We start from the raw sequence: 20,502 nt of genomic DNA on the forward strand, positions 1-20,502 counted from the left end.
GAAGACCTCCAAGGTCCCTTCCAAATCTGTTATTCTGTCAAGTCAAGGAGAGAGCCAGCCTGGAATTAAGGAGAAATTTCCTGACACTGATTAAAACATTTCATCAATAGAAAAACATAACTTCCAGAAGTTCTGGAAAACTCCCTTGCTGGACGTTTTTAAGATAAATATATATACCAGGGGTCTTCAAACCTGGCAACTTTAAGACTTGTGGACTTCAACTCCCAGAATTCCTCAGCCAGCGTGCTGAGGATAAACATTTGGATAAACATTTGTCTGGAATGGTATAGGGCAGGGGTCCTCAAACCTGGCCCTTTGATGACTTGTGGACTTCAACTCCCAGAATTCCTCAGCCAGGCACGCCTGGCTGAGGAATTCTGGGAGTTGAAGTCCACAAGTCATCAAAGGGCCAAGTTTGAAGACCCCCTGATAGAGGGCCTCCTGCTTGAACATGGGTTGGACTAGAAGACCTCCAAGGTCCCTTCCAACTCTGTTCTTCATTGTGTTCTACATGGTTTCCTGATTTGAAGGCACCTGAGTCCTTCGGGAAAGGGCGGTATATAAATATAATAAAATAAATAAATAAAGGGGAAAATGTGTTTCAACACACTGTGGTGTGCATCGTTAAACCGTCTCCAGCACTAGTGATCTCCTGGGATTCCCCTTTGAATCCTAATGGCCACCCAGTTCTTGTCCTTTCACTATTTTTGAGTTATGGTTTTAATTGTGTATTTGGGGAGAAGACAGTTTTATTTCTGCACTTTTTTTTCCTCCCCAGACGCCAGCGGTTTACAGGTAGTCCTCGACGTACAGCCTTCCATTTAGGGACCATTCGATAGTTACAACGGCACCGCAAAAAGGGACTTACGAAACGTTTTCCACGTTTACAACATCCCCACATGGATCACATGGATCAAAATTCCCATGCTTGGCAACTGACTCCTGTTTATGACCGTTGCGGTGTCCCCCCCCCCCCCGGGGTCACCCTTTGGCGACCTTTTGACAATCAAAGTCCACGGGGTAGGGGCAGATTCAATTAACGACCGTGTGACTCACTTGACAACTCCATTGATTCGTGGCAAGGAAGGTTGTAAAAATCATTGAACAACTCTCTTGCTTAGCACTGGAAATTTTGGGCTCCGTTGTGGTCGTAAGTCGAAGACTACCTGCAGAAATTGATTTAAGCCAATCCCTGGGATTTGATCGCATCTTATTCAATTTTAACCAACCTCTCTGGCTTTTTAACCAGAGGCGGTGAGATGTGAATGCTGAGGTTGATGGTGCAGGATAAACCCTGTTCTAACCACGTCCCAGCCAGCTTCCCTCTTCCTTCCTCTGCTGCTCCTCAATGATTTGTGTCCCCTTTTGTTTTCAGAAGGCAGGGAGTGTGTAAACTGTGGAGCTACCTCAACCCCACTATGGAGGCGAGATGGCACAGGGCATTACCTCTGTAACGCCTGTGGATTGTATCATAAAATGAATGGGCAAAATCGGCCGCTGATAAAGCCCAAAAGAAGACTGGTAAGTGAATCTCCAACTTCAAAAAAATGCACTAACTTCTTTTTCTCCTCCCTCTCTCCCCATCTCTCTCTCTTTCTCCTTCCTTCCTTCCTTCCTTCCTTCCTTCCTTCCTTCCTTCCTTCCTTCCCTCCCTCCCTCCCTTCTTTCTTTCCTTCCTTCCTTCCTTCCTTCCTTCTCCTCCTCCCTCCCTCTTCCTCCTCCCTTCTTTCTTTCCTTCCTTCCTTCCTTCCTTCCTTCTCCTCCTCCCTCCCTCTTCCTCCTCTTTCCTTCCTTCCTTCCTTCCTTCCTTCCTTCCTTCCTTCCTCCTCCTCTTCCTGTCCTTCCTTCCTTCCTCCCTCCCTCCCTCTTCCTCCTCCTCCCTCCCTCCCTCCCTCCTTTCCTTCCTTCCTTCCTCCTCCCTCCCTCTCTTCCTCCTCTTTCCTTCCTTCCTTCCTTCCTTCCTTCCTCCCTCCCTCCCTCCCTCCCTTCCTTCCTCCTCCTCTTCCTGTCCTTCCTTCCTCCCTCCCTCCCTCTTCCTCCTCCTCCCTCCCTCCCTCCCTTCCTTCTCCCTCCCTCTCTTCCTCCTCTTTCCTTCCTTCCTTCCTTCCTTCCTTCCTTCCTTCCTTCCTTCCTTCCTTCCTTCCTTCCTTCCTTCCTTCCTTCCTTCCTCCTCCCTCCCTCCCTCCCTCTTCCTCCTCCTCCCTCCCTCCCTCCTTTCCTTCCTTCCTTCCTCCTCCCTCCCTCCCTTCTTTCCCCCTCCCTCCCTCCCTCCCTCCCTCCCTCCCTTCTTTCCCCCTCCCTCCCTCCCTCCCTCCGTCCCTCCCTCCCTCCCTCCTCCTTCTTTCCTCAGCCCAAGATGGAGAACTTTCTGGAGGGAGTAGAACTGGGCCAATCCGCCCAAAGTCTTATTTGTCTGTACAGAAGAGAGTTAATGAGGGGCCCCGCTCCCCCTTTTTCACCATAAGTGCCAAGTTATGTACCATTTCTGTCTCTCTCTCTCTCTATATATATAAATGACTTTTTTTTCTTTTAAAAAAATAAATTCTGGAGTTTTTGCTTTGAAAGTAGGGTTGGGATGATGGCGAACGATTTGTCTCCAAGGGGGCCGCGGTGGTTGAAGGTGGAGGAGATGCCGAACAGGATGGGGGAGAACGGATTGATGAGAGGAAAAAGAGAGGTGGGGATAATGCTGATTATTTGCAGAAGTTGGAGAAGACCCCCCAAGCTTAAAGATGGTGGACTGGAGGTCCCCTGAGGTGGGCTTGTTAGTGTACTGAGAAGTTTCAGAAGCTGAAAAGAACGGGACGTTTTTAGCTCACCTTCCTCTGCAATAAAATGAGCGAGAGAGACTTGAAAGAGAAAGAAAACCCTATAAATCTGAGGTAATAACAGGTTGTCTTGACAAGCTAAACCATTCATTCCTAAAAGTAGAGTAGAGACAATCCTTGATTTACAACCATTCATTTAGCGACCGTTTGAACGGGCCCTGAAAAGGGTTCCTTATGTCCGTTTTTCACACTTCCTAGATTTAGATTAGATTAGATAATCTTTATTGTCATTTTTTTCCTGTGGGCACAATGGCACACATTAAAAATGAAATTTAGTTGCTTCCTCTCCAAGTGTACACGGCATTGGTCGCTCTGGTGAATGATCTCTGGAGGGCTCGGGATAGGGGATATTCCTCTGTCCTAGTCCTATTAGACCTCTCGGCGGCTTTCGATACCATCGACCATGGTATCTTGCTGCGGCGTCTCAGGGGATTGGGAGTGGGAGGCACAGTTCTTCAGTGGTTCTCCTCCTATCTCCTGGGACGCTCGCAGTCGGTGTTGGCAGGGGGGCAGAGATCGGCCCCTAGGTCTCTCGTTTGTGGAGTTCCTCAGGGGTCGGTTCTCTCGCCTCTCCTGTTCAACATCTACATGAAACCGCTGGGTGAGATCATTCGTGGTTTTGGAGTTGGGTATCATCAATATGCCGATGATACCCAACTTTTCCTTTCGACCCCAAACCACCCCAGTGATGCCCTCGCTGTGATGTCCCGTTGCCTGGAGGCGGTTCGGGTCTGGATGGGGAGGAACAGACTTCAACTCAACCCTGACAAGACTGAGTGGCTGTACATCCCGGCATCCCGGGACATTCAAAATGTTCCATCTCTTTCTATGGGGGGTGAGCTCTTACCCCCCGTGGATAGGGCTCACAACTTGGGAGTCCTCCTAGATTCACGGCTTACCCTGGAAGATCATATAGTGGCCGTGACTAGGGGGGTTTTCGCCCAGGTTCGCCTGGTGCGCCAGTTGCAGCCCTATCTGGACCGGGATGCCCTGTGTACGGTCACTCATGCGCTCGTGACCTCTCGCCTGGACTACTGTAATGCTCTCTACATGGGGCTTCCCTTGAAGACCACTCGGAGGCTCCAACTGGTACAGAATGCGGCCGCGAGAGTTGTCTTGGGAGTTTCCCGGTGCTCCCATGTTACACCCTTGCTCCGCGAGCTGCATTGGCTACCAGTTGTCTTCCGGGTGAGGTTCAAGGTCTTGGTTATGATCTTTAAGTCCTTACATGGCATGGGTCCGGGTTACCTCAGGGACCACCTGCTGCCGGCGTCAACTCCCCTCCGCCCTGTGCGTTCCCACAGAGAGGGCCTCCTCAGGGTGCCTCCAGTCAGAGAATGTCGACTGGTGGCCCCCAGGGGGAGGGCCTTCTCTGTGGGCGCTCCGGCATTATGGAACCAACTGCCGGTGGAGCTCCGGATGACATCAGACCTCCGAACCTTCCGTCGCGGCCTGAAGACCCACTTGTTTGAATTAGCTGGTCTGGCCTGATGGGGGATTATGTGTTTTTAAATTGCTGTTTTTAGTATTGTATTATTGTTTTAACTGGGCACTGGTTTAATTTCCTTTTAACTTTTGTATCGTTATTTATATATGCCCTGTGAACCGCCCTGAGTCCCTAGGGAGAAGGGCGGTATACAAATCAAATAAAAACTAAACTAAACTAAACTAAACTAAACATACCTAACACCCATTTAAAACATACTGTATACAACGTATGTATAGAGCTACACCCTTACTAGCATCCCCCTGGTCACACGTGTTCAAAATTCGAGTGGTTGGCCCCTGGGGTGTACTTATGATGGTTTCACTGTCCCGTGTGTGTGTGTGTGTGTGTGTGTGTGTGTGTTCATGTGATCACCTTTTGCAACCTTGCCCGCCAGCTTCCGACAAACAAAGTCAATTGGGGGAGCCAGGTTTGACTGCAGTAGTTTGCAAAAAAGGTCGTAAAGTGGGACACAACTCACTCATTGCTGAGCCACGAGAAATTTGGGTTCAATTGTGGCTGTAAGTCAGGACTACCTGTATTGTCCATGGAGAGCACCGTTAAGCAAATCTTTGGCCATATGTTAGGATTTCAACGGCTGGATGCCTTTTTTGAACCGTTGAGCTCAATGGGACTGATATTTTGGGCCCAGGTTTCCTCCTTTGGGAAATATCTTTACTTTCCCCTAGGGTCCAAACCTATAACATTGTCACTTTGCAGACATGTTTGGGGTTTGCAAAAATCAGAGTCGGAAAGAGACACAGGCCGTGAATTGACACAGGTGAATATTTCCTCCGTCGCTGACCAAGATAGGTGACTACCAGGTTTGAACTGTGGGGTCCTTGATGCTCTCTGAGCTGGGTGGTTTCCTTGCAGACGTTTCATGACCCAACTAGGCAACATCATCAGTGCTAGAAAGGAGTGGGGTTTGCGGAGAGGAGGAGGAGGAGGAGGAGGAGGGTGACGACTGTGGAGTCCCTGGTGGTCTTTGGTTCTTTTCTTGCAGACGTTTTATGACCCAACTAGGCAACATCATCAGTGCTAGAAAGGAGTGGGGTTTGCGGAGAGGAGGAGGAGGAGGAGGAGGAGGAGGAGGGTGACGACTGTGGGGTCCTTGGTGCTCTTTGGTTCTTTTCTTGCAGACGTTTCATGACCCAACTAGGCAACATCATCAGTGCTAGAAAGGAGTGGGGTTTGCGGAGAGGAGGAGGAGGAGGAAGAGGAGGAGGAGGAGGAGGAGGAGGAGGGTGACAACTGTGGAGTCCCTGGTGGTCTTTGGTTCTTTTCTTGCAGACGTTTCATGACCCAACTAGGCAACATCATCAGTGCTAGAAAGGAGTGGGGTTTGCGGAGAGGAGGAGGAGGAGGAGGAGGAGGAGGAAGAAGAGGAGGAGGAGGAGGAGGAGGGTGACAACTGTGGAGTCCCTGGTGGTCTTTGGTTCTTTTCTTGCAGACGTTTCATGACCCAACTAGGCAACATCATCAGTGCTAGAAAGGAGTGTGGTTTGCAGAGAGGAGGAGGAGGAGGAGGAGGAGGAGGAAGAGGAGGAGGAGGAGGAGGAGGAGGAGGAGGAGGAGGAGGAAGAAGAGGAGGAGGAGGAGGAGGAGGGTGACGACTATGGAGTCCCTGGTGGTCTTTGGTTCTTTTCTTGCAGACGTTTCATGACCCAACTAGGCAACATCATCAGTGCTAGAAAGGAGTGGGGTTTGCGGAGAGGAGGAGGAGGATTGCCAATTCCACAGTAGATCAGGGGCTAACCAGATTATGGGTACTAGAGAGAGACATGGAGGTACTATGGTTTTGGACATACAGATAGGGAGATCCTATTTCCCTGGGTTAGTCCTAATCCTGGGTTTGTGCCATTCTCACACTTAACTGTGTTTGACTGTTAGAATGTAAGGTGACTGGATAAGGAGAAACACATTTTCCCCCTCCCCTCTAGTTAGGATTTTCTTTTTTTCTTTTCCCTATAGTCTCTTCAGCCCACCTGGGTTTTTCCTTATCAGGAACCCTCTTTTGAAGGTTAAAAAAAAACCCCATCAAAAAGGAAACATTTATATGAGGAGGGGATATAAATGGCTCCAAGGGAAAAGAATTAAGACAGCCCCTTCCTCTTCACCAAGGCCCGACCCACTTCTGAAGCTGCTTCTCATTAGGAAAATAAAAGTTGGAGGGAACTTCCATATGACTGCGTGTACCGTGTCGTTTGGCCCTAAGGAAAATAGGACATTTTTTTTTTGTTTCTACATCTGTTTCTCTAAATGTTTTGGAAGACGTACAAGGCTGTTTGGATAAATAAGCTGGTGCTTTGGATTGTAACGGAGAAGAGGGGGAGCTGAGTAAATTTTTGGGGGGTAGAGCTGAACCTTTAAGCAGAAATTCTGCCTCCCCCCCTCCCGTTCTTTTTGATGTAAGCCCCCTTTTTTTTAGGTAAGAGAGGGCTGTCCCATACAGGCAGTCCTCGACTTACGACCACAACTGAGCTAAGCTGAGACAGTTGCTAAAATGAGCATTGGCCCCATTTTTACGACCTTTTTTTTGCCACGCTTGGTGAGGCGAATCAATGCAGTGGTTCAGTTAGCCACACGGTCGTTAACTGAATCTGGCTTCCCCCTTTGACTTTGCTTGTCAGGAGGTCGCAAAAGGGGATCATGACCAGTGGTGGGATTCCGTTGGTTCTCACCGATTCGGTAGGACAGGTAGCTAAATTTTGTTAAGTTTGGAGGTCTTCTAGTCCAACCCCCTGCTCAAGCAGGAAATCCCGTAACGTTTCAGACAAATGTCTGTCCGGTCTCTTTCTTAAAAACCTCCAGTGGTGGAACACCCACAACTTCTGAAGGCAATCCCTTACACTGAGTCCATTGTTCTGTCAGGAAATTTCTCCTTAGTTCCAGGTTGCTTCTCTCCTCGATTATTTGCCATCCATCGCTTCTTGTCCTGCCTTAGGTGCTTTGCAGAATAGGTTGAACCCCCTCTTCTTTGTGGCAGCCCCTCAGATATTGTTGTTGTTGTTAGCTGCAAAGTCATGTCCTACCCATCGCTACCCCATGGACAACGTTCCTCCAGGCCTTCCTGTCCTCCACCATCTTCTGGAGTCCCTTTAAGTTCACACCTACTGCTTCAGTGACTCCATCCAGCCACCTCCTCTGTCGTCCCCTTCTTCTCTTGCCCTCAATCTTTCCCAGCATTAGGCTCTTCTCCAGTGAGTCCTTCCTTCTCATTAGGTGTCCAAAGTATTTGAGTTTTAGCTTCAGGATCTGGCCTTCTAAAGAGCAGTCAGGGTTGATCTCCTCTAGGAATGACCGGTTTGATCGCCTTGCAGTTCAAGGGACTCGCAGGAGTCTTCTCCAGCACCATAGTTCAAAGGCCTCAATTCTTTGGCGCTCAGCCTTTCTTATGGTCCAACTTTCACAGCCATACATTGCAACTGGGAAGACCATGGCCTTGACTATACGCACTTTTGTTGACAGGGTGATGTCTCTGCTTTTTAGTGTGCTGTCTAGATTTGCCATGGCTTTCCTCCCCAGGAGCAAACGTCTTTTAATTTCTTGGCTACAGTCCCCATCTGCGGTGATCTTGGAGCCCAGGAAAATAAAATCTGTCACTACCTCCAATATTAATCAATATTAGATATTGATAAAATCAATATTAGATATTGATAAAAGTCAACCTGCATCCTTGTCGGGATCGAAAGAAAGGGGATAGAGAACAAGCTTTCAGGGTCCGTCTTATTAGCCTTTGTCAATCTTTTTTATTTTATTTTACGATTTATCTCCTTGTTTACAGATCAGAGACAGACACACACAAACACACATTAATTACGTATGAAAATTCTTTCATTTGAATGTATAATCAACAGCTATCTTCCTTCCCCCAAACTAGCTACTGGAATAAATTTGCATGCAATGCTGGGAAAGAATACTTAGGGCAAGGCTTCGGTATGTGTCAGGAGTTCTCCTGGTTGAAGTGTTCTAGATGTGGTTTCCAACAGTTGTGAACCAGAAGCCTTGAAAAATTAAGATAGCCTTTTGGGCATCACCCACCCCCCACCCTCCCTTTGCGCCCAAGTGCAAAAGAAGACAGATGTTTTTATAGGGTGCGTCTGCTGATTTATATATGACTGCATGCCTAGGATGAACATAGAGCTTAAAAGGTAATGGAAGACACGCAGTTGTCATGGCTGAGCCACCAAACTGGTTGCCTGATCATCCGTGACTCAAGATTCGTTGAAACTACAACTCCCATATTTTCTTTTGTTGAGTGACAGTTCTAACTCAGGGCTCTTCAAACTTGGCCCTTTTATGACTGGTGGACTTCAACTCCCAGAATTCCTCAGTCGGCCATTTTGAGGAAACTGCAGGCTTGGATCCAGACCAGAGGTCTTCAAACGTGGCCCTTTTATGACCTGTGGACTTCAATTCCCAGAATTCCTCAGCCAGGCACATCATCATCATCATCATAATGTTGGAAGGGACCTTGGAGGTCATCTAGTCCAACCCCCTGCTCAGGCAGGAAACCCTATATACCATTTCAGACAAATGGCTGGCCAGTCTCTTCTTAAAAACCTCCAGAGTTGGAGCATTCACCACTTCTGGAGGCAGGTTGTTCCACTGATTAATTGTACTAACAATTAATTCAGGGGCCTGGATGCAAAGCCACTGAGATATTATTCACAGCGCCCTAAATGCACCATTTATGTAATTTCTATCTAAGCAAAACCCTCCAAGGGTAAATTATACTTTGAGGTGGAGGGCCACGTTTTGCATGTCATAGCTTCTGGTGAAAGTGAGATGAGCCAGGGTAAAGATTTGATTTTATCAAGTTTAATTAAAATAAATTAATGAAATCCAATCAACGCGATTACTCCTGTGCTGCGATTTTCTCCCGCAATTCAACATTAAATTTGATAGCAAGTTTTTTAGAAGGAGACCGAGGGCCAAATTCAAACACTGGGGATGTGCAGCTGGCTGAGGAATTCTGGGAGCTGAAATCCACAATTCATAAAAGGGCCAAGTTTGAAGACCATTTCAGACAAATGGCTGTCCAATCTCTTCTTAAAAACCTCCAGTGTTGGAGCACCTACAACTTCTGGAGGCAGGTTGTTCCACTGGTTAATTGTTCTCACTGTTAGGAAGTGTCTCCTTAGTTCTAGGTTGCTTCTCTCCTTGATTAGTTTCCATCCATTGCTTCTTGTCCTGCCTTCAGGTGCTTTGGAGAATAGCTTGACTCCCTCTTCTTTGGGGCAGCCCCTGAGATACTGGAAGGCTGCTTTCATGTCCCCCCTCATCCTTCTCTTCATTAAACTAGACTTACCTGATTCCTGCAATGGTTCTTCATATAGTTTATCCTCCAGTCCCCTGATCATCTTTGTTGCTCTTCTCTGGACTCTTTCTAGAGTCTCAACATCCTTTTTACATCGTGGTGACCAAAACTGGATGCCGTATTCCTAGTGTGGCCTTACCAAGGCCTTGTAAAGTGGTATTAACACTTCACCTGATCTTGATGCTATCCCTCTGTTAATGCAGCCTAGCAACTGTGTTGGCTTTTTGGGCAGCTGCAGCACACGGCTGGCTCATATTTAAGTGATTGTCCACTAGGGCTCCGAGATCCCTCTCATAGTGACTACTATTGAGCAAGTTACCACCTACAATATACTTGTGCATTTGGTTTTCCTTGCCTAAATGTAGAACCTTACCTTTTTCACCACTGAATTTCATTTTGTTAGATAGCGTCCAATGTTCAAGTCTGTCAAGATCCTTCTGCATCTTAAGCTTATCTTCTGGAGTGTTGGCTATGCCCGCCATCTTATCAGCTCATCAGCTGTAGTAAGGAGTGGGGTTCTTTTTCCTCAGTTTAAATTCTATTGGCTTGCCCTGTTAATATTGGCAGGGGCAAAAAAAGCTGAAGTCCAACATATCTTGAAGGGCATTTTGTTAGGGGAAATGAAAATTCTGGTGTCTATATCCTTTGTTGTATTCTTACACAATGGGCTGTTTGCCATGTTATTCCACTTCCTTGAGACCCTAGAAAGAGTGCAGAGAAGAGCAAAAAAGATGATTAGGGGCCGGGAGGCTAAAAGAATATGAAGAATGATTGCAGGAATTGGGTATGTCTAGTTTAATGAAGAGAAGGACCAGGTATGATATGATAGTAGTCTTCCAATATCCAAGGGGTTGCCAGAAGGAAGAGGGGGTTAACCTATTCTCCAAAGCAGCTGATTGCAGGAGATAAAACGATGGTTGGAAACTAATCAAGGAGAGGAGCAACCTAGAATGAAGGAGACATTTCCTGACAGTTGTAACAATTAACCAGTGGAAGGGCTTGCCACCAGAAATTGTGGGTGCTCCGTCAATTCTTGAGAAAAGATTGGACCACAATTTCTCTGAAATGGTGTAAGATTTCCTGCTTGAGCAGTGGGTTGGGCTAGAAGACCTCCAAGGTCCCTTCCAACTCTGTTATTCTTTTGTGGAAGTATTACTTTTGTTCAAGGAATACAGCTCTAGCTTTTTTAAAAAAACAAACAAACGTTCATTCTCTGTTGCACACTCAGCTGGCCACTTGGCACACAAAAGCTTCACCAGGAAGCTTATAGGTTATAGATAATGTTCGATTTACGATTACAATTGGGACCGGAGCTTCTGTGGCTAAACAAAGCAAAGTGCTAAATGAGTTGGGGCCCAATTTTACAACCTTTTTTTTTTACGATGGCCGTTGAGCGAATCATAGAGTCATTAAGCAGATCTGGCACTGTCGGAATGCTGCAAATGGGGATCATCTGATCCTTGGTGGCTACAACTATGGTAAGTCCATGCTGGTTGCCAGGAGCCTAGGTTACAATCACGTGATCACAGAGATGTTATGATGCTTCTAATAGGACTAGCAATAGCCCTTAGACTTATATACTGCTTCACAGTGCTTTATGGCCCTCTCTAAGTGGTTTACCGGGTCAGCCTATTGCCCCCAAACATCTGGATCCTCATTTTACGACCTTGGAAGGATGGAAGGCGGAGTCAATGTTGAGCCAGTCAGGATCGAACTGCTGGCAGTAGGCAGAATTAGCCTGCAATACTGCATTCTAACCACTGCACCACCACAGCCCTTCCTTCCTTCCTTCCTTCCTTCCTTCCTTCCTTCCTTCCTTCCTTCCTTCCTTCCTTCCTTCCTTCCTTCCTTCCTTCCTTCCTTCCTTCCTTCCTTCTGGAATATCACTTAGACTTATTGCCTTTACAGAGATGTTATGATGCTTATAATAGCGCTAGCAATAGCCCTTAGACTTATATACCGCTTCACAGTGCTTTATAGCCCTCTCTAAAGTGGTTTACAGAATCAGTGTATTGACCCCCAACCATCTGGGTCCTCATTTTACTGACCTCAGAAGGATGGAAGGCTGAGTCAACCTTGAGCTAGTCAGGATCGAACTCCTGGCAGTAGGCAGAATTTGCCTACCGCACTGCATTTAAACCAGTGTGCCATGTATAAGTGCATGGACTGGTTTTAAATCATTTTTTTCAGCACGGTCATAACTTTGAAGAGTGGTTAAATGGATGGTTGTAAGTCTACCTGTAAAGAAAGAAACCACCTGTAATTCTAACTGAGCAACTTGCTCAATGTCTCGAGCAAGGCTTGACAATTCTCTGGGTTTCTGTGCAGATCAGGCCTTTTATCAACTGCATCAATTATCAATTAATCATAAGTCGAGGACTAGCTGTGGTGGGGAATAGATGCCAATATTTGAGAATTCCAAGATACAGCATGATTCACTGACAAAAAAAAAATGTACCATATGAATCAACTGTAAACTGACACAACAGTCATTTTAAAAGGCACCGCAGACTCAGTTTAGTCAAAGTGAAACCTGTTAAGATTCCACTGCTGTCAGCAAGAAAATTAAACCTGGTTTAAAACTCAGGCATAGTTTGACTGTGCTATTCCCTGGAAGTAATTTTTTTTATATAAAAAAAAATTAAAGTAGACCCTTTAGGTTTTCTTTTTATGTTATCTGACTATTTCCGCAAACCTGGGGATATTTTGTGGTAGTGCTTTTAAATGTTCAGATTTTATTGGGAAAACAACAACTACCACCACCACCACATGTTTCTAGTCCATAATGTCACAAAGCTAGGTTTTAATATTTGGGCAGTGCCTTGGGAAATCACAAATACAGGTAGTCCTTGACTTCCCACCACAATTGTGCCCCAGATTTGTGTCGTTAAGCGAGAAGTAGTTAGGTGAATTTTCCTCCATGTTACGACCTTTCTTGCCACAGTTGCTAAGTGAATCAATTCAGCTGTTAAATTAGTCACACGGTTCTTAAGTGAGTCTGGCTTCCCCACTGACTTTACTTGTCAGAAGGTCGCAAAAGGGGATCACGTGACCCTGGGACGCTGCAACCGTCATAAATATGAGTTAATTTCCAAATAGCTGAATTTTGACTCCGTGACCATGGGGAATGCTGCAAAGGTCATAAGTGTGAAAAATGGTCACAAGTGACTTTTTTTTAGTGCTGTTGTAACAATGAACCGCCATTAAACGAACTGTTGTAAGTCAAGGACTAGCCTGTACGGATCTTGGAAAGATTGCAAATCTCAAAAGATCCTCCAGAAGCTGTGAATGCTCCAACACTGGAAGTTTCTAAGAAGAGACTGGACAGCCATTTGTCTGAAATGGTATAGGGTTTCCTGCCTGAGCAGGGGGTTGGACTAGATGACCTCCAAGGTCCCTTCCAACTCTATTATTATTATTATTATTATTATTATTATTATTATTATTATTATTATTATTATTATTATTATTATTATTATTATTATTATTATTATTTATTTATTTATTTATTTATTTATTTATTTATTTATTTATTTATTATTATTATTATTTTGGGATCTTTGCAGAGTTTTTAGTCAAAGAGACCTCAGAGAAATAACTCTACAGCATTCTGTTTCCCCTCTTACCAATCTAAGAAATAATGTGTTCAAACGCAGCAGCATCATTAATCTGATCCCGATGTTTAGACTCTGTTCAGTCAGAAGAACATAGCTCAACTGTTGAGCACCGACATTGTTTTATAGATACGGCGTGCCACAGCCATTCCTGACCGTGCTAGTTAAAAACACACAACTACGGAAAGCTTCTTAATGTTTCCTGGGAAGAAGCTTTTACATTTGTGTTTTGTATGGGATAAAGCTGATGCATATGGCTTGACTAAGTGTGTTAGCCGCTGCTGAGGTTCATTAGTCATGGAGCAAAGAAGAACTTAAGTGAATAAGATCAGTTGATCTTTTTGGGGTGGATGATGGCTGAGCCGTTGTTTACATGCTGTCTGCAGAGCATATGACTCCAGCCTCAGATGAATAGGGAGAGGAATGTCAAGGAGAACAATTTTGGATGCTTAGCATCTTTAATTAACTCCGTCTTAGGAGATGTGTGTTTCAGGCCTAGTTGGTGGGATGGAGGGCAGATTGCCCATCAGAGAAGCAAAATAGATTGAAGGAGAATGTAGGTGGGTGGGTGGATAATGCTTCTAACTGCCTACCTCATCCATACCCCTTGTGTGGATCCAAATCTCCAAGGACGCCTGCCTTGGCATCCGTCACCTCTCTGGTCCATCCGTTTCCCATTTTTTAATTTATATATATATATATGTATATATATATAAAACCCCACATGTTACGGTGGAAACTAGGCAAGCTCGAAATTAAAGTGCCCATCTCAATCCCTTGTAGAAAAGAATATTTTGAGCCCCCCGTAGGCTTTTTAAAGAAATAATGAGCCAGGGGTCTCGTTGGCTTGGAAGTTTGCCCGTCTCACCAGGAGAAGGAAGGCAAAGCTAAGCTGAAATTTTAAGGGGGGATCTTGAGAAGGTTGTGTGGAGCAGGCCTGCTGGTTAATTTCTGCTCAGCGGGGGTCTTGGCTCTCGCCGTCGTCCTCTCGGAGGCCATTTTGTGAATCGGAAACGCCATCCCTGAAGGCGGCCATTTTGTGAGCAAGTGCCCTGCTCCCAAAATGCCATGAAAGGTTGTGGATCTGCTGTGTATTGGAGTGTGTATTGTATTAAGCAATAGCTTAACAGACGACAGCTAGAAGGGGCTGTACATAACTGCCGCAAGAGAGACAGATGTGTCTACTGAGTGATGCCTCATAGTTACTCTACCTTGATGGAGAGAAGTGGGTCACCACTGCGTGCTTCAGGAAAGATACAGGTGGCTCTCAGTTTATGACCACAAGTGAGCCCAACATTTTGGTTGCTCAGCGAGATAGTTGTTAAGTGAATTTTGCCCCACGTTACGACCTTTCTTGCCACAGCTGTTGGTTAGTAACACGGTGGCTAAGTGAATCTGGCTTCCCCCATTGACTTTGCTTGTCAGAAGGTCGCAAAAGGTGAATCACAGCTTGGTTCAGGACGTCAGGGTGTACGTGTCAAAACTGAACGTTGGATGGACATAAGACAATGGCTAATGAGCACTAACTAGGGTGGAACATTGGCTGCAGATGTGGAAATGTCCACCTCTTGTTTCTTGAAAGATAGGAGAATTACAGAGGTTCCAAAGCCCAGGATGCTGTAAGCAGTTTGTAGGGATCAACTCTATCAGCTTGATCAGTTAAACTCTTCACGTGGCTCAATTTTAATCTCTGATTTAAGCCTTAGTAATTGAACTAGGTGGATCTATTCTTGATATCATTTGGAGATATCAATGATTAATGGACTCGCTGGTTTTGGAGACCCCCATGAATAATGTAACTAGGATTGTTACTCACCTGTTGTTGTTTTTTTCTTTGACTGTTCGTAGCTGGGAACATAGCTTGGGTTTGGCTAGTCTAAAGAAAAGAAGGGGTGACATGATAGCAGTATTTGAGGGGCTGCCACAAAGAAGAGGGGGTCAAGTTATTTTCCAAAGCACCTGAAGGCAGGATAAGAAACAATAGTTGGAAACTGATGAAAGAGCGAAGCAACCTGGAATCAAAGAGTAACTTCTTGACAGTGAAGACAATTAACCAGTGGGACAGCTTGCCACCAGAAAAAATGGGTGCTCCATCACTGGAGATTTTTAAGAAGAGACTGGGTAGTCACTTGTCTGAGATGGTCTAGGTTCTCCTGCTTGAGCAGGGGGCTGGACTAGAAGACCTCCAAGGTCCCTTCCAGCTCTATTCTATTCTATTCATTATTGTTTTATAAATTTAAAAACTTAAGAACATAAGCAGTGCCCTTCCGAATCAGAACTAGTCTTGCAGACTCTTCTCCCAATGGACAACCAACTCTCTTGGTCTCCTGCTATAGGCAGTCCTTGACTTAACGACCACAGTTCAGCCCAAAATTTCTGTTGCTAAGCAAGACAGTTGTTAAGTGAATCACTGCCGTTGTTAAATTAGTAACACAATTGCTAATTAAATCTGGCTTCTTCCCCCACTGACTTTGCTTTTCGGAAGGTCGCAAAAGGGGATCACATGACACGGCCATCCTCATACTATGAGCCAGTTGCCAAGAGTCCAGAATTGATCAGGTGACCCTGGGGATGCTTCAATGGTCATAAGTGTGAAAAAGTCCCTTTTTTCAGCGCTGTTGTAATTTTGTATAGTCACTAAATGGACAGTTGTAAATTAGATGGACTAGATGGTCTTCAAAGGCAGTCCCACTGCTATCAAGTCTAATAGTTGTCGATCTTCATATTTTCATGGATTGGTCCAAACCTTGTTGAAGCCAACCAGCCAGCAACACATCTTATGATAGCATAAGATCATTGGGTTCTGGATAGTTGCCAAGAGAAACAGCAACGTTGAGCATCGAATAAATATTATTTTTGTGTGGCTTCTGTTGTTACCGATGAGGACTTTTGCAACTTGGAACGAATCAGTGGGATTCTTGCTGATTAAAATCTCACGTGTTTCACCATCAGCATCTTTGATCTGATGTTGTCACACACACGCATGATTGCTGGGGAAAGGCGCAATCCTACCCAGATAACACCCGTTGTGTGACTACACAATTCCACTTGGCTCTTCTAACCTCGGAAGAATTATATGAATTGATGCATGATTTATTGCAATGGGCTGGCTTCTCTTCTCTGGGATGGCACAGCAAGGGTTTAGGGCAGGATTCCTCAACCTTGGCAACTTGAAGATGGGTGGACTTCAAGTCCCAGGATTCCCCAGCCAGCTGTGGAATTCTGGGAGCTGGCTGTGGAATTCTGGGAGCTGAAGTCCACCATCTTAAAGTTGTCAAGGATGAGAAACACTGCTTTAGGATCTTGAACCCCCCCCACGTTAATCTATTGGTGAGGTGACTATGCTTTCTCTTTTCTCCCCCAGTCAGCTGCAAGACGGGCTGGGACATCGTGTGCAAATTGCCAGACAACAACAACCACTCTGTGGAGGAGGAATGCCAACGGGGATCCAGTGTGTAATGCCTGTGGGCTATATTTCAAGCTCCACAATGTAAGTGAGATGGTCATACTCTCAGCTGATTCTCAGAGATAATATCGTTGTGTTACATCAGGGGTGTCCAACTTTGTCAACATTAAGACCTGTGGACTTCAACTCCCAGAATTCCCCAGCCAGCATGGCTGGCTGGGGAATTCTGGGAGCTGAAGTCCACAAGTCTTACAGTTGACAAGATTGGACACCCCTGAATTACATGGTAAAGCTAGACTGAATTGCTTTGGATGTGCTTCGCTTTAATTTGCAGACACTTGGGATCAAATGCAAGACACTTTAGTGCACCTTGATCGTGTCTGATCACTTGCGAAGTATCCTGAATCAAGCTGGGCTAATAAGATTTAATTCAGGAATGGGGGAAACATTGTCCTTCCAGGTGGCTTGGTAAGGCCTCACTTGGAATACTGCATCCAGTTTTGGTCACCACGATGTAAACAAGACGTTGAGACTCTAGAAAGAGTGCAGAGAAGAGCCACAAAGATGATTAGGGGACTGGAGGCTAAAACATACAAGGAACGGTTGCTGGAATTGGGAATGTCTAGTAGTTTAATGAACAGAAGGACGAGGGGGGACACGATAGCAGTCTTCCAATATCTGAGGGGTTACCACAAAGAAGAGGGAGTCAAGCTATTCTCCAAAGCGCCTCAAGGCAGGACAAGAAGCAACGGATGGAAACTGATCAAGGAGAGAAGCAACCTAGAACTGAGGAGAAATTTCCTGACAGTTAGTACAATTAATCAGTGGGACAACCTGCCTCCAGAAGTTGTGGGTGCTCCAACAATGGAGGTTTTTAAGAAGAGATTGGCCATTTGTCTGAAATGGTATAGGGCAGGGTCTTCAAACTTGGCCCTTTTATTACTGGTGGACTTCAGCTCCCAGAATTCCTCAGCCAGCGTGCCTGGCTGAGGAATTCTGGGAGTTGAAGTCCACAAGTCATATAAAAGGGCCAAGTTTGAAGAGCCCTGGTATAGGGCCTCCTGGTATAGGGGGCTGCTCTAGAAGACCTCCAAGGTCCGTTCCATCTCTGTTATTCTGTTATGGAGCTGGACTACAGTTCCCATCATCACTGACCATCTAAAAATAAACCCCCTCTGATCAGAAAGCAGAGCAATGACTGCCTAGGCCAGGGGTCGGCAACCTCGGCTCTTTTATGACTCGTGGACTTCAACTCCCAGAATTCTGCTGGCTCAGGAATTCTGGGAGTTGAAGTCCACGAGTCATAAAAGAGCCGAGGTTGCCGACTCCTGGCCTAGGCAGTCATGAAGTGAATCTGACTTCAAACCATATTGTTAACAGAATGTGGGAATACAGGTGGCCCTCAAATCTTCCACTGCTAAGCCAGATAGTTGTCAAGTGAGTTTTGCCCCATTTTATGTCCTTTCTTGCCACAGTTGTTAAGTGAATCACTGCTGTTAACGGGAATCATGCAATTTATTAAGTGAACTCAGTTTCCTTAGTTGATTTGGCTTGCCAGAAGCTGTCTGGGAAGGTCGCAAATGGTGATCACATGACCTCCGGGATGCTGCAAACTGTCATAAGTACATGCCAGTTGCCAGGCACCCAAATTTCGATCATGTGACCACGGGGATCTCGCAATGGTAATAAATGTAAGGTTTGGTCCTAAGTCACTATTTTCAGTGCCATTATAGCCTTGAATGGTTGCTAAATGAATGGTTGTAGCTCAAAGGCTCTTTATATACATTTTTATATATATTAATTAATTTATATACAGGTAGTTCTCCACTTAACGACCACAACTGAGCCCCAAATTTTTGTTGCTAAGTGGGGCATTTGTCACATGAATTTTGTCCTATTTAACGACCGTTCTTGCCATGGTTGTTAAGTGAATCGTTGCAGTTGTTAAGGGAGTAATGCGGTTGTTAAGTGAACCTGGCTCCCCCATTTATTTTTTTTGTCAGAAGGTCACAAATAGGGATCACATGGCTCCGGGAAGCTGCGACCATCATATATATGAGTCGGTTGCCAAGTGTCTGAAATTTGATCACGAGACCATTTTGTCAGGGTGAAAAATGGCCACGAGTCATTTTTCTCAGTGCCGTCGTAACCTCGAGTGGTCACTAAACAAAGAGTTATAAGTCGAGGACTACCTGTACCTAAATGAACGTCCCTGGCCATCTTTTAAAAAGTGCGCCATCTTTTGCCCAGACTAGTGTTTGTCAACTTCCGCCATTTTAAGACATGTGGACTTCAACTCCCAGAATTCCCCAGCCGGCAAAGGAATTCTGGGAACCGACGTCCACTCACCCCTTAAAGTGGTTGAGGCTGAGAAACACTGCTCTAGAAACCTGGTTGTTGTGCGTGCTTGCTTGCTTGTGTGTGTGTGTGTGTGTGTGTGTGTGTGTGTGAGAGAGAGAGAGAGAGAGAGAGAGAGAGAGAGAGAGAGAGAGAGATTTTGGCAAAGCCGGAGACAGGACCAGCTCGCAAAAAAAGTTAATTGATTTTTTGTTTAGATTAACAGACCCCTGACCATGAAGAAGGAAGGCATCCAGACCCGAAACCGGAAGATGTCTAGCAAGTCGAAAAAGAGCAAAAAGATTCACGACAGCCTGGATGATTTCCCCAAAAGCAGCTCCTTCAACCCCGCCGCCCTTTCCAGACACATGTCGTCCATCAGTCATATTTCTCCGTTCACCCATTCGGGTCACATGCTGACCACACCGACCCCGATGCACCCCTCTTCTAGCTTGTCTTTCGGACCTCACCACCCCTCAAGTATGGTCACCGCCATGGGTTAAAGAAGGCCTCTCAGACAGGGGGAGGGGGGAGGAAAGAGAGATTTTTCCTGCTTAAAAGAAAAAAAAGTGGAAAAAGAAAGAAAGAAAGAAAGAAAGAAAAAGAAAGAAAGAAAGAAAAAGAAAAACCAAGTTCCTTTTTTTTTACTTCTCTGAACGAGAAGTATCTTTATATATTTGCCTCCTTGGAGGGAATTCTTCCTGGCCCTTCAAAAAAAACTGTTGGATGCAGATGCTAAAACGGGACCGACGGTAGGGGGGGGCGGGTGGGGGAGGGAAATAAAGAAAGATGAAAATTGTAAAAGTGGCTGAAAAATCCTTTACGACGAAAGAAACGAAGCCAAGATTTAATATGGAAAGTTGACTGCTCGACTGCTCGGCTCGGAAAGTCTTTTTTGTGTTTCTCCACCACCGAACCGGGAGGCCATTTGTGAATAAAACCATCGCCACGCAACTTCACCGTCGAACTGGGTTTTTAGTGCTGTGAAATAATAATTATAATATTAATAAATAATTAAAAAAAACAACCAAACCCACGCCACTCCCCCCCTCCTTCTCTCTCTCTCTCTCTCTCCCTCCCTCTCCCCCTCTCACTGAAATTAAAGCAAATAATTGCTGAACACTGTATAACTTATATTGTAAGAAATATTGTACATTTTTGGAGGAAGACTGACAACTGGGTAGCTGTAAAAAAAAATAAGGGGGAGGGGGAAAAAAGCAAAAAAGAAAAAAAAAGAGAATTTGGAGGTGTGGATAGTACAAATCGGGTATCACCAGAAACGTTTTATGGTACGGTCTGGGATGAATGAGGTCAAACTGGCAAATGGACAAATTGCCAGTTGTGCATTTTTGCTGTTTCGCTCTCTCTCTCTCTCTCTCTCTCTTTTCTCTCCTCACATGCTGGCTGAAATTATTTCGATGGATTAAAAATAAATTACATCCAAGCTGTAAGCAAGTCATCCATTCCAGGCGACAGGCCTCTGGTCAATGGAGAAGGGGTTGAAGGGT

General features: G+C 45.4%; 1 protein-coding gene across 1 annotated transcript in view; it reads left to right on the plus strand.

Moving 5' to 3' along the window:
- GATA3 (GATA binding protein 3) overlaps positions 1–19,627 on the plus strand; it is a gene marked incomplete at its 5' end in the record, with an annotated part of 137,638 nt that extends 118,011 nt beyond the window's left edge. Inside the window, 3 exons of the mRNA XM_081331901.1 lie at positions 1,376–1,521; positions 16,616–16,741; positions 19,213–19,627. Coding sequence (XP_081188027.1) covers positions 1,376–1,521; positions 16,616–16,741; positions 19,213–19,497 — 557 coding nt within the window. The 3' untranslated portion in view covers positions 19,498–19,627. The remainder of the gene's footprint in view (positions 1–1,375; positions 1,522–16,615; positions 16,742–19,212) is intronic.
- Positions 19,628–20,502: the final 875 nt, after the last annotated feature.

The sequence above is a fragment of the Vipera berus genome (genome assembly GCF_964194415.1).
Source record: "Vipera berus genome assembly, chromosome: 6".
NCBI classification, from domain to species: domain Eukaryota; kingdom Metazoa; phylum Chordata; class Lepidosauria; order Squamata; family Viperidae; genus Vipera; species Vipera berus.